The sequence below is a fragment of the Delphinus delphis genome, chromosome 2 (genome assembly GCF_949987515.2).
Source record: "Delphinus delphis chromosome 2, mDelDel1.2, whole genome shotgun sequence".
Taxonomy (NCBI): Eukaryota; Metazoa; Chordata; class Mammalia; order Artiodactyla; family Delphinidae; genus Delphinus; species Delphinus delphis.
In genome coordinates this window covers 172696633-172711859 of record NC_082684.1, presented here as the reverse complement: position 1 = coordinate 172711859, position 15227 = coordinate 172696633, and the positions used below count along the sequence as shown (strand labels likewise).

General features: G+C 43.9%; 1 protein-coding gene across 3 annotated transcripts in view; it reads left to right on the top strand.

Moving 5' to 3' along the window:
* RSU1 (Ras suppressor protein 1) overlaps positions 1–15227 on the top strand; it is a 278381-nt gene that overhangs the window by 188555 nt on the left and 74599 nt on the right. For 2 of the 3 annotated variants that reach the window (XM_060006301.1, XM_060006302.1), the window contains exon 9: positions 7377–7965. The exons of the other annotated variant lie outside the window; for it this stretch is intronic. In XM_060006301.1, coding sequence (XP_059862284.1) covers positions 7377–7479 — 103 coding nt within the window. In that variant the 3' untranslated portion in view covers positions 7480–7965. Of the gene's footprint in view, positions 1–7376; positions 7966–15227 lie in introns of those variants that run through there. 3 annotated transcript variants of the gene reach the window in all.

Here is a 15227-nt window from a genome sequence, read left to right as displayed (position 1 = left end):
TTGATTTAGTGTTAAAAAATTTCGCAGAGCGCCTGCAAGGTAGACGGTATACAGATATGACCGTTTTCCAGTGAAGATAACAGAGGTTCTGGAAAGCTATGGGACTCTAAGTTTACTTAGCTAATAGGTGGCAAAACTCACACTCTGCCCACGTTTCCTACAGTCCATGCGGCCTTCCTCCAGACCAGCCTTTCTGCGCTTGGATGGTGAGCGAACAGGGGGAGATGAAGGTGGGTTAGTTAGGCGTTACACGGCATGTTCTGTGGTTGCTCTCTGATCCGGTGGGTAGCGGACGCTGTTTTCCATGCGTAAACCGAGGAGAGAGAATTCCGTCAGTCACGTGTAGGATGCATTGGAGGAAGGAAGGAATCGGTATCAAGGAGACCAAGAAGAGGGAATTCCCTGGCATTCCAGTGGTTGGCACTTGGCACTGTCACTGCCGGGCCCGGTGTTCGATCCCTGGTTGGGGAAGTGAGATCCCACAATCCCCCAAGCCACACGGTGCGGCCGGAAAAAAAAAAAAAAAAAGACCAAGAAGGGACCTGTTATAATAATCTAATGGCCATGTGGTATAGGCCTATTTTAGGGTAGAAGAAAAAGAATGAATAAAATCATAAGATGATGGAAAAAAGAGCAAGTACCGTAAAGCAGCTTGTTAATCCACTGAGTCACAAACCTTTTGAGAAGCTGATGAAAGCTGTGTTCGCCTCCTGCTGAAAAATTCACATACAGCTTTGCTTGGAGCTCAGCTCCTACCCTGGCCCCGGGCTGAGACTGAAGAAAGAGGCAGGTGCCAAAAGACTTCATCTTGTTGATCCTGGAGGTCTGGAGACTTCAGAGGGACAGACCTGAGGAACTGGGCTAGGGAACTATTGCATGCATTTGGTTGGCTACAATAGCGGAATGTCCTAGTGGGAATTAGGCATAGCAGGGGTTGAAGATGGTGGTGACTTGGAGGGCTCCTATTCAGAGATGATCGCGGAAGCTACAAAATCAGATGCTCTTTCTAGGGAAGAGGATAGAGAGAGCTAAAAGCAAAACCCACAAGGGCTGCAGAATTGTTTGGAGAAAGAATAAGTACCAAGATAGTGCATTGGAGCCAAGGGAGGAGGTTTTTCAAGAAGGAAAGCCATGGTCCCCAGTGGTCTTCATTACTGCAGCCATGAAGAGGTGTGAAGGTCTGCAAGAGACCCTTGGATCCAACAGAAACAGTAAGACTCAAATGGATTTTTTTTTCCCAAAATGCAGATGGCCGTATTAAATAAAATGCACCTATCAGCAGTAGAAAAGCGTACATATCGTACTACTCAATATAGTGTTTGTTGAGAAATTCGCTCTGATTCTGGTGGGCTGGAATTGTTTGCTGTACCATCTCAGGTGTCATCAGGCAGGGTGTTGAGTTGCGTGGAGTTTCAGGGGGCCAGTGCACAGGCAGCTTGGATAGGATGCCTCTCAAATGACCAGTCTGGTGACCTCTGCCGTCCGTGGCATCATTTCATGATGATTTCTCCAGAGCTGGTCTTTGGCTGGGATTCTGCAGATGGCAGCTCAGGGCAGGGCCCGCTCCCACAGGGACGAGAACGAGAGCCCTTGTGAGCCGAGTGACGGTGCCTCTTTCCTCTCCCACAGCACAGAGCATCTGCAGGTATCTCACCTTGGAGGAATCCCTTTAGCAACAGAAGCCTGTTCATCAGGCACCTGAGCGTAATTGATCCTGTCCTGTCACTTTAGATGGTTCTCTGTTCATTTTTCTGCCCTCCTCGAACATCTCCCAGTTATCCTCTATAGACCTCAGATTTCAGGGGACAGAAGATTTTCCAAGACCCTGTGCCACAGCTTCCCTCCATATACTGAGTGGATCACTTGACCCACCAGCGGCTGTGGCCTATCAGTGACCGTGAGCCGGGTTCCTCTGTCAGTGCTCTCAAGCCGGCATGGTCAGATTTCAGTGCCCACCAGGAACCTCCCCGAGAAAGGGTCTCCCCACGGGCTCATGGGGGCAAAGTCGATCCCAGCTGTGCTCTGTGCATGCGCAGAGCCAGGGTCTGAGAAGCAGGCGGAACTGGCCAGCATCGCCTGAGCCGCGGGCCTTCGTGAGGGGCTGAAGGAGCAGCTGCTGCCCTGGAACACTTGCTCTGAAACCCCTGCTCTGAGCCTGCGCACACAGGACCTTGTCCATGTCTGATTACTCTCCCTCCACAAGCCCTGCAAGGTAGCAGTGTCCATCATTTTGCAGATGAGGACATCAGACTGTGACAGAAGTCAGTCACCTTCTCAATGTCACATGTCCTTTGGGGCAGACAGGGTGCAGGAATGCAGAGGCGAGTGAAGCCCCAGGTCTGTTCTCCAGAATCCCCTGTGCAGGACGCCAGGGCTCCTGTAGGGCGGGATGGGTACTGTCCGAGCAGAGCACTGAGGGGATGTGCTCATCCAGAAAGCACCTTGTGCCACGGTCTGAAGGGTAGTTGGGACCCTTCCAAGGTCGAAGAGGTGGAAGGTACGTCACGAGAGGAGAGTATGGGTGATCACGGGGACGGAAATCCATCCTAAAGGCTGTGGGCTGTGTTGATCTATCCTGTTTTCCACTTTCTCTATTTTATGATGCTTTGGCATCTTGGGGGTCTTGCTGCCTGGGGAGACTCCCAAGCTAGCTCATCCCTAGAGGAGCAAACAACTCATCTGTTAGCGCATCTTTTCGTATCCAAGCCAACCAACCCCGAACCCCTATCCTAACTACCTCTTTTCTCTGACTCACGTGCGCCAAGCCAGTATTCCCCATGACCCAGAGCCAGGTACTGGGTAACTAGAGATCACCTCTTCAGCCCTGGGCTCTGAAATTTTAATCACATCATTCACTTCTAAACTCACTCGTACCCTGCCTCACCCCTTCCTTTTTGTGAAACCACTATAAAGGCTCTGGGCTTTGCTCTCTCCTGAGCGCCTCTGCCTCCTAACCAGCCCCTGTGCTTCCCCGTGTGGCCCTGCACACAGTTGCATGTAACAGAATGCTTTCAAAGGCACAGACCTCCCCGTCTCCTCCCTGTCACCTCTATGCATTAAATCCTGGGGACATCTCAAGCATGGGCCATGACTCTTAGCTTCAGAGTATGGAGAGAGCCAGTCCCTTCCTGTCTCATTGTGGCAGAGAGGGGACAGTTGGCCTGCCCATTTCCTCTCCCTCTGGTGGAAGCAGCACCCGTTTTTCCTTGGGGACACTCCTTTGCGCCCTCTCTGCAACTTAGTTTTTAACTTTTCCTTCTTTTCAGTGAATTATTACCCCAGAATTTTTTTTTTCCCCTGCTGAAATTAAGCAAAATCCTCACAGACAGCCCCAGAGAGGCTCACTTACTGTATCGGTTCCCTATAGCTACTGTTAACAAATGACTGTGATCGTTTTTTGTTTTTTTTTTAACATTTTATATTGGAGTATAGCCAATTGACAATGTTGTGATAAGAAATTACCATGATATTAGAGGCCCAAACCATAACCAGTGTTACAGTGTTACCATGATATTAGAGGCCCAAACCATAACCAGTGTTACAGTGTTACCATGATATTAGAGGCCCAAACCATAACCAGTGTTACAGTGTTACCATGATATTAGAGGCCCAAACCATAACCAGTGTTACAGTGTTACCATGATATTAGAGGCCCAAACCATAACCAGTGTTACAGTGTTACCATGATATTAACTGTTACTATGTTACAGTTCCGGGTGTCGAAGCCTGCAATTTAGGCGTCAGCAGGGTTTTGCCCTTCCAGAGGCTCCAGGGGAGAAGGCGTTTCCTTGCCTTCCTAGGGTCCAGAGTCTGCCTGCATTCCTTTCTCCACGTCAGAGCCGGCAGCTGAGCCTGTTCAGATCTCTGACTCTGGCCCTGCAGCCCCCCTCTTAAAAGGACCCTTGGGATTACTTTGGGCTCACCCAGATAATCCAGGATAATCTCTCCATCGCGAGATCCTTAACTTAACCAGCTCTGCAAAGTCCCTTTTGCAATATAAGGTAACATAGTCACAGGTTTCAGGGATTTAGGATGTGGACATTTTGGGGGGCCATTATTCTGCCTGCTACACTTACTTAATTGCCTGGAGGCCCCGTGGCTAATAGCTGGTGGAACCCAAGACTGGGGACCCTGAGATGCTTGTCCTTACTGCTCTTCCAGAGCCACGTCTCCAGGTAGGAATGGCCGCTCTCATGTATCCAGTCTACAGATGAGAGTCAAGTGCCGGCTCTCGTCCGGCCACACAGCTGGAGGAGGGAAAGCGTCCCGCAGCGCAGGGCAGAGTCATCCCGGCTTTGCTGGTGACTCACAGAAGAAGTGGGGCAGTACATTTAGCTCTGCCTTAGGTGCCTTCTTCAAAGAGGATTCGAACCTTTCTTCCAGAGATGCTTGGGGATTTGGCGTCGATAAAAAAATACCGTATTCTTTTTCAGAGGAAAAAGCCCTAGAGAAGTAAAGTAATCATATAATTATCTTTTTTTAATCACTCTGACTATAACCCCACGTCAGTCTTGTTTTTCCACAAGCCCTCGTGGGCCACGTCCAATAGTCCTGTCCTGGTGCCAGGCTTATTTCACCACCATGGCCACCCTGTGAGAAAACGCATCATCTTTTAACAGATGAAGAAACTGAGGCACGGTGGGGTGAGGCTTGCTAATCATTTGCCCAGAACGAACAGTTCGTAAAGTGGCAAAACGAGGATTTTAAGCATCAAGTTCAGGACTGCTATCTCCCGTCCGGCCCTTTGTAGCGAGGGGCTTGCTGTGTAGCCCCAGGAAGGCCGGGCGCGCAGTGGGGTTTGAGTCCGAAAAGGCAGGCGTTGAAACGTTGGAACATTCCAGTTCCTTCCTGAAAAGAGGAGCCTTGCTGAGTCCCGAGCAGCTGTTGCACCGCCTTCTGAAATGACTCTGCTGGGTTACCGCCGTCAGGGCCCCGCGACACTGCCACCCTCTCTGGGAAGGCTTCCGTGCCTGCGTGTTCAGGATGGGGTCCCCAGCAGGCCTGCATCACGTCTTTCGTCTCTTCTCCCTCCTCTGACCCCTTTATTTCTTTTGATATCACTTTCCCAGCACCTGAGTCTTGCCGGGTTTCCAAATTCGTGAGCGAAGGAGTTGTGTTTCTGCAGGTTTTTGTAATCCTTAACATCTGATGCTGTCTGCGAGTAAAAATGTGAATACTTCTTTCCTTTATGGGGATAAAAGTTTGGAAAATAGAGGAGAGAGACGTGAAGCTGTAAGGAAGCGGTACCATGGGAGCAGGTACTGAGACCATAGGTGCCCGTGTGAATGTACAGAACAGGGTAGTCAGACCTTGGCTTCGTGCCAGGCGGGCGGAGCTTGGAGCACATCCCACTGGAGCGCTAAGCCCCTGCTCTGGAGGAAAGCGGCATCCTAGGCGGAGACGGGCAGACGCCATGAGAGGATACGCTTGTCTCAGAGGGTGTGTTGATAAAGGTGAGGAACGTAAGGGCCAGCTCCACTTTGGCTCAGGGTTTCCTCTCCCTGTTGGCGTATCTGGGAGACACGCTGGAGGGGCAGGGGAAGGGGTGCACAGGTTGGAGCCTCCCACGTAATGCAAGGTATTCTTCCTGTCTCAGGATCCTTAGTCTCACCTCTGCAGAGTCCCCTTTGCCCTGTAAGGTGACAATAACAAGTTCCGGGGGTATTAGGACAGGGACATCATTGGGGGTTGGAGTGGCAACAGTGGTGAAGCCGGACTGGCTGAACCTTCCTTTCTGCCTAAACCAATGTTTCTTTCCCTGGATCCAGGAACCCCAGGTGTCCAGGGCACAGAACCAGCCGCTCTTTTTAAAGTCTAGGGGAGGGGGTCCTGTGTTGGTTTGAAGCTCCGTTTTCCTGGGTGGCAGGTTCTCCTGGGGAGGAAGATGTTTCTGCTCAGGGGTGCCGGGGAGGACCGGGCCTGCGTCTCCATTCAATTAGCCAGAAGTCCTCTAAGGGAACTTCTACAGACTTTGAACGCTGACTTGCAAGTGCTGATACGACCCATCTAGGACATGTGGTACCTCCTTCACCCTCCCCTTTACCCGGAGAACGTTCCCAGCACCTGGCTGGACTTAACATTCTTCAGCTCGTAGCTCTGTCAGCTGCCACGTCCTGCATTCTAAACTCCTTGCGAGCAGAAACCCATCTTCGTGACCACTGTTGGTAGATGCTGCTTGTTACTGCTTCTGAGGAGATGCTTGGAAGCCTCTGGAGAAGATAGACTACGTCTGACCTGTCAAAACCCAGTGTCCAGCTTTCCCTAAGCGTCCAGTCAATTGGACAGCTCCGAGCACCAGGTCCCTCCCTCGGCCTGTCAACCACAGCATCGGTGTCATCAAGAGCATCAGTATATGCCCAGTGCAGGAGAGGGTGTCGATTCCCTGCGTGGATCCTAGAACACGGGACACCTTGTACAGGAAGGTCAGTCTTTGTGTCCGCCCTGTTCAGTTAGCATAAGGCAATTGCACCAAGTGGGGTCAGACATTGCCTTCCCTCTGGAAGCACTGAGACACCACCTGACTCTCTCAGCGGCACAGTTGTATCAATAAGGGGAGTTAGGGTTGAGCTGTATTTATCTTAGGGTGGCTTTTAATTTCGTTTAATCAGAGTTACTCATAAATTACCGATTAATTACTACCTGCTGTTGGGTTCCAGCCCCTCAGCCGCGGAGCTCACTCTGCTCTGCGAGGGATGCCATGGCTGTAATCGCAGGCTACTTTGTCAACATTTAATCAGCGGCACTTATTAACATGGCATTGATGGGTGGTCGCCGTCCCAGCGCCATCCATCACGGGTGAGCAGCTAGCGAGGGCTCGGACACCATCACTCTCTGTCACGTCACCCGGCCCTGGGGTTCTCGGTCCGGAATGCTGTTCCCTTTGCACTAAGTGGACACTCCGTCTTTTCAGTTTGGCCCAATTTCTGTCACTGTCGACTTCAGCACTCGTGGCCTGTGGAGCTTCAGTCCGGATCGGCCAGGCTAGGCATCATGGTCCCCCTAGTCCTGGATCTCTCTTCCTTTGCTGATTTAACACTTAGCCCAGGGAGTGTAGGATTCCAAGAGACTTGTCCAGAATTGGACGTCATGGCATGGTGGGGGGAGAGAGAGAGAGAGAGAGAGAGAGAGGGAGAGAGAGAGAGAGAGAGCGAGCGAGCGTGTGTGTGTGTGTGTGTGTGTGTGTGTGTGTGTGTGTAAGACAGTTTATAATTCTTAAATCCAGCATATGACCCAGAGAAAACAGAAATGACCTTGCGGTGTTCTTTGGCTTCCTGAATGTTCCTAGAGATGAATCTGTTGATGAAAACGCTGCCAGTAGAAGCATATCTTGTGTTCACAAGGTAGATCTCACGGTGTCCCCTCCTCTGTCTTTTCAGCCTCTACGGCAGACACATGCAGGCAAACCCAGAACCGCCGAAGAAAAATAATGACAAATCGAAAAAGATCAGCCGGAAACCCCTGACAGCCAAGAACAAATAAGGGGTTGGCATGGGCTGGACTCCTGATGGACTCTCCTTATTACTTCGGTTCTCTCTTTTTCTATCTCACAAATGAATACTGTGTGTGTTTGTTTTGTTTTTTCTCTTTCTAGCGCTTACCACCTTACCTTTTAAATTCTTTTGGTGGGTGGTAGATTTTTCATAAGTTCTTCAAACCATTTCCATTTGTTTCCTTGAAATTGCCAAAGGCAGGCTTAGTTCAGCTGCAAATTCCATATGAGACACAGCTTTCAGCTCCTCGAATAGATGTTCACAGAGTTGCTTATTATGAAAAGAATAATTAAAATCATGTAATCATTTAAATGCCACCGTTAACACTGTTTATTCACATAACTCATTATTTTTGCTTTATTAACAGTTTTCCTTCACCGCCGAGATTTTATGTCAACTTCCAAATGATTTTAATAAAGTCTTGACTTCGTGTCACATGTTGCTTCTTGAATAAAAAAATATCTGATCTTGGGTATACCCATTTTTGTTTACTTTTTTCCCCCAAATGATCTTATCTACTTTTATTGGTTGTCGATGATAAACTCTGAAACTTTCCATGAAAGAAATGCAGCATTAAATCAGAGTTAGTTTCTTCTCACATCGATGTGTCAGTTTTTTTTTTTTTCCTTTGAGGACTGTTTCTAAATTAGGAAGGAGCAGAAAAACAAATCTCTAGGAGATTTTGCCAAAAGATTTTGGAAAGCAGCATTGCTTAGCTGAAGGAATGGTGACTTCTGCCAGTGGCTGGTCGACAAGAGCTGTGAAACAGAGAGAGAAAAATACTCAAGTGTGTTTCTTGTCACTGCAGAAAATCTGCTCATATCAGAGCATCCTCCTAAGTGACTGTGATGATGCCAAAGAAGTTGTGTAAATGTGCACACTCTATACCACACCCAGTGTAGAAACTGCAGCAGCAGAATCATTAAACAAGTAATTGTTTACCTCTGTGGTAGGCAGCTTTGCTCTTATCTACAGTAATGTGTATGTCAGTGGAAACACATCCAAGCAGAATGTTTGCGCTAAAGGGACTGCCAACCCTGGAATGTCTTAAAAGGTGTATGAAGATGTAACATTGTCTCAGGTGGATCGTCTGTATCTACCCCTGCATCTTCTTGTCTCCATCTCACAGCTGAAACCCTGAGACCAAGACCACTGGAACAGAGAAAAAACCAGAATCAGAACACAGCCAAAAATCCTGAGTTACTTAGGAAATGGATGCGTTCGAATCACAGAGATCACTACTGAAGGTCTACACTTCTTGTTTCTGGATAACTTCCTGATAAAACATTCACCATGGGAAGAAGAATTCCCAGGTGCCATCACCTGTTTGGGGATTTCGTTGATGTAATTTTTCTAGGTGCAATCTTTGCCTCAGCCTGAATTTTGTTCAGTTTTTTTTAGCTTGTGAAATTAACAGGAGGAAGAACAATACCTCTACTATTGGTGATTGGAAAGACTTCATCTAAAATTAAACTAGCAACAAAGCTTTAGTAAAACTACCACAATATAGTCTTTTGAATATTTTTTTTTAAAAGATGAACACTCTAGATAGACATATGGGCAATACATGAAAATTCACCGGGAGGAAATATCCCCAAGAACCATGGAAAAAAAAAAAAAAGTCCAGCCTTACTAGTAGCCAGAAAGATATAAATCAAAGCAAAAATAAGACAGCTTTGAGAAATGTGCATATATTTTTTAAACTAGTGTTAAGTGCTAGAGGGAGTAATAGGAGATAAACATTCTTATACGCTGCTATTGGGAATATAAATTTCTCTCCAGAAAGGTGGTAGGAATTTAATGATAACTAGCAAAACTTTAAGATGGGAAAGGAGGGTTAACGGTGTATCCACATGATAAACATTTATGAAGACATTAAAAATTATTGAACGATATCTGGGGGCAAAGGGAGATCATCATATCCAGTTAAGTAAAAAAAAGTCACACTTAAAAAACTATATGAGTGGTCCCAGTTGTGGAAGAAGGAAATTGTGTTTATAATATGTATGCACAGAAAAATGGAAATGGACTTGGATTTTATGGCTGATAAATTATTTCTGTATGGTAGGTTAAAAATTTTTAAATTCCTTTTTATACTTATTCTGTACTTTAAATTCTCTGTAATCAGCATGTATATTTTTATAATCAGAAAATATTAAATATATATCTTTTCAAAATAGAATTGGTATATTATGCAGTCCAGAAAATATCATATATGTAAGTGCAAGGCGTAATGTAAAATCTCAAGGGGGTTTTCTGCTTTTCTTTTGTCACCAAAGTGTGTTTTCACGTCTTTTCATACAGTCTTTTTGGTTACTTGATAACTGGATTTACAAACTATCTACTTTTCAGAAGGTAGCACTTTTTTTCTCCCAGTCTTATTGTGATATAATTGACAAACACTGTATAACTTGAAGGTATACATTATGAATGACTTGACTTAGGTATGTTGTGAAATGATGACCATGGTAAGTTTAGTTAACATCCATCATCTCGTATTAGTACCCCCAAAAAAGAAAAAAGAAAGTTTGTTTTCTTGTGATGAGACCTCTTAGCATCCATCCTCTTAACAACTTTTAAATATGGAATACAGCAGTGTTACGTGATATCCTCAGTACTTAGTTATAACTGGCAGGTTATACCTTTTGACCACCGTCATCCAGTTCCTCCAGCCCCACTCCGTGCCTCTGGTAACTGCAAATCTGATCTCTTTTCCTATCATTTTGTTTTTTAGATTCCACAAGTAAGTGATCATACAGTATTTGTCTTTCTCTGTCTGCCTTAACTCTCTTCGCGTAATGTCCTCAAGGTCCGTCCATGTTGCCACAAACGGCAGGATTTCCCTCTTTTTATGGCTGAATAATATTCCATTTATATAAATATAACACAATTTCTTTATCCAGTCATCCTTCGACGTTGTTTCTATGTCTTGGCTGCCATGACTAATGCTGCTGTGAATGTGAGGGTGCAGATATCTCTTTAACATAGTGTTTTCATCTTTTGGATATATTCCCAGAAGTGGAATTGCTGGATCATATGGTAGTTCCAGCTTTAATTTTTGTGGAACCTCCCTAGTGTTCTCCATAGTAGCTGTACCAATTTACAGTCCCGCAGACAGTGCACAAGGGTTCCCTTTTCTCCACATTCTCGCCAGCAGTTTTTCCCTTGTCTTTTTGATGATAGCCATTCTAACCAATGTGTGCTGATTGTGGGGTTTTTTTTTGTTTTTTTGGTTTTTTTTTTTGCGGTACGCGGGCCTCTCACTGTTGTGGCCTGTCCGTTGTGGAGCACAGGCTCCAGACGCGCAGGCTCAGCGGCCATGGCTCACGGGCCCAGCCGCTCTGCGGCACATGGGATCCTCCCGGACCGGGGCATGAACCCGTGTCCCCTGCATCGGCAGGCGGACTCTCAACCACTGCGCCACCAGGGAAGCCCACTGATTGTGGTTTTGATTTGCATTTCCCTGCTGATATTGAGCATATTTTCGTGTATGGTTGGCCATTCATGTATCCTTGGGAAAATATCTATTCAGGTGTTTTGCCAGTTGTTTAATTGGATTATTTGTTGCTATTGGGTTGTATGAGTTATTTATATCTTTTGGATGTTAAGCCCTTATCAGGTATATGGTTTGCGATTTTTTTTGCCCGTTCCATAGGTTGTCTTCATTTTGTTGACGGTTTCCTTTGCTGTGCAGAAGCTTTTTAGTTTTGATTTAGTGCAACTTGTTTATTTTGTTGCTTGATGCTTTAGTTGTTATATCTAAAAAATTATTGCCAAGACCTATGTCATAGAGCTATTTTCCTGTGTTTTCTCCCAAAAGTTTTAGAGTTTCTGGTCTTATATTTAAGTTTATACATTATGAGTTAAATTTGGTCAGTGGTATAAGTTAGAGCTTATATCACTTCATTATTTTACACATGAATGTTAGTTTTCCTAGCACCATTCATTGAAGAGACTGTCTTTTCTCCACTGAGTATTCTTGGCTCCCTTGTCAAATTTTAGTTGACTGTATATGCATGGGTTTCTTTCTGGACTCTTGATTCAGTTCCATTGTTCAATGTGTCTGTTTTCATGCTAGTACCATACTGGTTTAATTATTGTAGCTTTATAATAAAGGTTGAAATCAGGAAATACGATGCCTCCTGCTTTGTTCTTTCTCAGGATTGCTTTGGCTATTTGGAGTCTTTTGTGGTTCCATGTGAACTTTATGATTGTGTTTCTACCTCTGTAAAAAAAAAAATGTCATTGGAATCTTGATATAGATTGCTTTTAATCTATGTATGGCTTTGAGTAGTATGGACATTTTAACATAATTCTTCCAGCCCGTTAACACAGGATACCTTTCCATGTTTTTTTGTGTTCCTCAATTTCTTTTTATCAATGTCTTGTTTTCAGTGTAGAGATCTTTCACTTCCTTAGTGAAACTTATGCCTAAGTATTTTATTGTTTTTGATGCTTTTGTAAATGGGATTATTTCCTTTACTTCTTATTCAGATAATCCATTATTATTATATAGAAATTTTACTGATTTTTTAAAATATTTATTTTTGGCTGCGTTAGGTCTTCATTGCTGCGCACGGGCTTTCTCTAATTTTGGCAAGCGGGGGCTACTCTTCATTGCGGTGCACGGGCTTCTCCTTGCGGTGGCTTCTCTTGTTGTGGAGCACGGGCTCTAGGCACGTGGGCTTCAGTAGTTGTGGCTCGCGGGCTCCAGTAGTTGTGGCTTGCGGGCTCTAGAGCGCAGGCTCAGTAGTTGTGGCGCACAGGCTTAGTTGCTCTGCGGCATGTGGCATCTTCCTGGACCAGGGCTCGAACCTGTGTCCCCTGCACTGGCAGGTGGATTCTTAACCACTGCGCCACCAGGGAAGCCCTCTACTGAGTTTTGTATGTTAATTTTGTATCCTGCAGCTTTATAGAATTCACTGATTAGATCTAACACTTTTTGTGGAGTCTTGAGGATTTTCTCTATATAAAATCCTGTCATCTACAAAGAGACAATTCCATTTGTTCCTTTACAGTTATGAGGCCTTTGTTTCTTTTTCTTGCCTGATTGCTCTAGCTGAGACTTCCTGTATTATTTTGAATACATGTGGTGACACTGGGCACCCGTGTCTTGTATTTGATCTTTGAGAAAAATCTTTCAACCTTTTACTCTTGAGTATGATGTTAGCTGTGGGTTTGTCATATATGGTCTTTATTATGCTGAGACTTGTTCCTTCTGTACCTAACTTTTTAAGAGTTTTTATCATGAATGGATGTTGAATTTTGTCAGATGTTTTTTCTGCATCTGTTGAGTTGATCATCTGATTTTTTTCTTTCAGGCTATTAGTGTCATATATGACATTTATTGATTTGTGTATGTTGAACCATTCTTGCGTGTCAGAAATGAATCCCATTTGATCGTGGTGAATGATCCTTTCAGTGTGCTGCTAAATGCAGTTTGCTAATATTTTACTGAGAATATTTACATCTATATTCATCAGGGATATTGGCCTGCAGTTTCCTTTTCTTGTAGTGTCCTTTTCAGGCTTTGGTATCAGGGTAATGGTGGCCTCATAAAATGAGTTTGGGAATGTTCCCTTCTCTTGGATTTTTTGGAAGAGTTTGAAGAAGATTGGTATTAATTCTTTTTATTATCAGTAAGTATAGTTGATTTACAGTACTTTACAACATAGTGACTCAGTATTTTTATAGCTTATAGTCCATTTAAAATTATTATAAAATATTGGCTATATTCACTGTGAAGAATATACCCTTGTTGCTTATTTATTTGATACATAGTAGCTTGTATCTCTTAATCACTTGCCCCTCCCACCTTCCCTCTTGCCACTGGTAACCACCAGTTTGTTCTCTATATCTGTGAGTCTGTTTCTGTTTTGTTATATTCATTCATTTTATTTTTTAGATACCACATGTAAGTGATAACGTTACAGTATTTATCTTTCTCTGTCCGACTTATTTCACTGAGCATAACACCCTCCAGGCCCATCCATGTTGTTGCAAATGGCAGAATTTCATTATTTTCATGGTTCAGTAACATTCCATTGTGCGTATATATACAACATGGTGTGAATTCTTGTTTAGTTGTTTGGCAGAATTCACCAGTGACGTCATCTAGTCCTGGGCTTTTCTTTGTTGGGAGGTTTTTGATTACTGATTCAATCTCCTTACTAGGACAGTCAGTCCTCCCTATCTGTGAGCTCCACATCTATGGGTTCACCCAACCGTGGAGCAAAACTATATTTTTTTAAATTCCAGAAAGTCCCAAAAAGCAAAACTTGAATCTGCCACATGGCAACAACTGTTTACAAAGCATTTAAATTGCATTTACAACTATCTACATAGTATTTACATTGTATTAGGTATTATACGTACTCTTGAGATGATTTAAAGTATATGGGAAGGCTGCGTAAGTTATATGCAAATACTCTGCCATTTGATATAAGGGACTAGAGCATCTGAGGATTTAGTATCTGCGTGGGGTCCTGGAATGAATTCCCCACAGATATTCGAGGACGACCAATTCTGTTCATATTTTCTGTTTCTGTGATATCCATTGTAATGTCTCATCTTTTATTTATAATTATTTTGATTTGGGTCCTCTCTTATTTCCTAAGTTAGCCTAGCTAAAGGTTTGTCAATTTTATTTATGTTTTCAAAGAACCAACTCTTAGTTTCGTAAATTATTGTTTCCCTCCTCTCTGTTTCATTTATTTCTGCTCTAATCTTTACTATTTCCTTCCTTTTGCTAACTTTGGTTTCAGTTTGTTTTTCTTCTTCTAGTTCCGTGAGGCATAGGGTTAGATTGTTTACTTGAGATCTTTCTTGTTTCTTAACGTAGACGATTATTGCTGGGAGCCACCTGGTTAGACTGCGTTTGCTGCATTCCATAAGTTTTGGCATGCGGGGTTTCCATTTTCATTTGTCTCAAGATACTTTTTAAAATTTTCTCTTTAATTTCTTCTTTGATCCGTTACTTGTTCAGGAGAGTGTTGTGTAATTTCCATGTGTTAATGAGTTTTCCAGTTTTCCACCTGTTATTGATTTCTAGTTTCATTGTGATCAAAGATACTTGGTATGGATTCAGTCTTTCTGAATTTGTTAACACTTGTTTTGTGGCCTAACATATGGTCTATTCTAGAAAATGTTCCATGTACCCTTGGGAAGAATCTGTATTCTGCTGTTGTTGGATAGGATGGTCTCTATATTTCTAGGTCCATTTAGTCTGTAGTTTGTTCAAATGCACTGTTTCCTTATTGAGTCTCATCTCTCCATTGTTGAGAGTGCCATGTTAAAGTCCCCAGCTATTATTGTATTGCTGTTTATTACTCTTTGCTTTATATTTGTAGTTGCTCTGATGTTGGGTGCCTAAATATTTACAATTATCATGTAGTCTTGAGGGATTGACCCCCCCCCATCATTATATAATAGCCTGCTTTGTCTCTTTTTACCGTCTTTAGTTTAATGTCTATTTTGTGTGATGTAAGTGTAGCTACCCATGGTTTTGTGTGTGTGTTACCATCTGCATGAAATATCTTTTTCCATCCCTTCACTCTCAATCTATGTGTGTCATTAAGGCTAAAGTGAATCTCTTGTGTGCAGTGTATTTTTTTAATCTATTCATTCTGTGTCTTTTGATTAAAGAATTTAATCAGTTTACTTTTTTTTTTTTTTTTTTTACGGTACGCGGGCCTCTCACTGTTGTGGTCTCTCCCGTTGCGGAGCACAGGCTCCGGA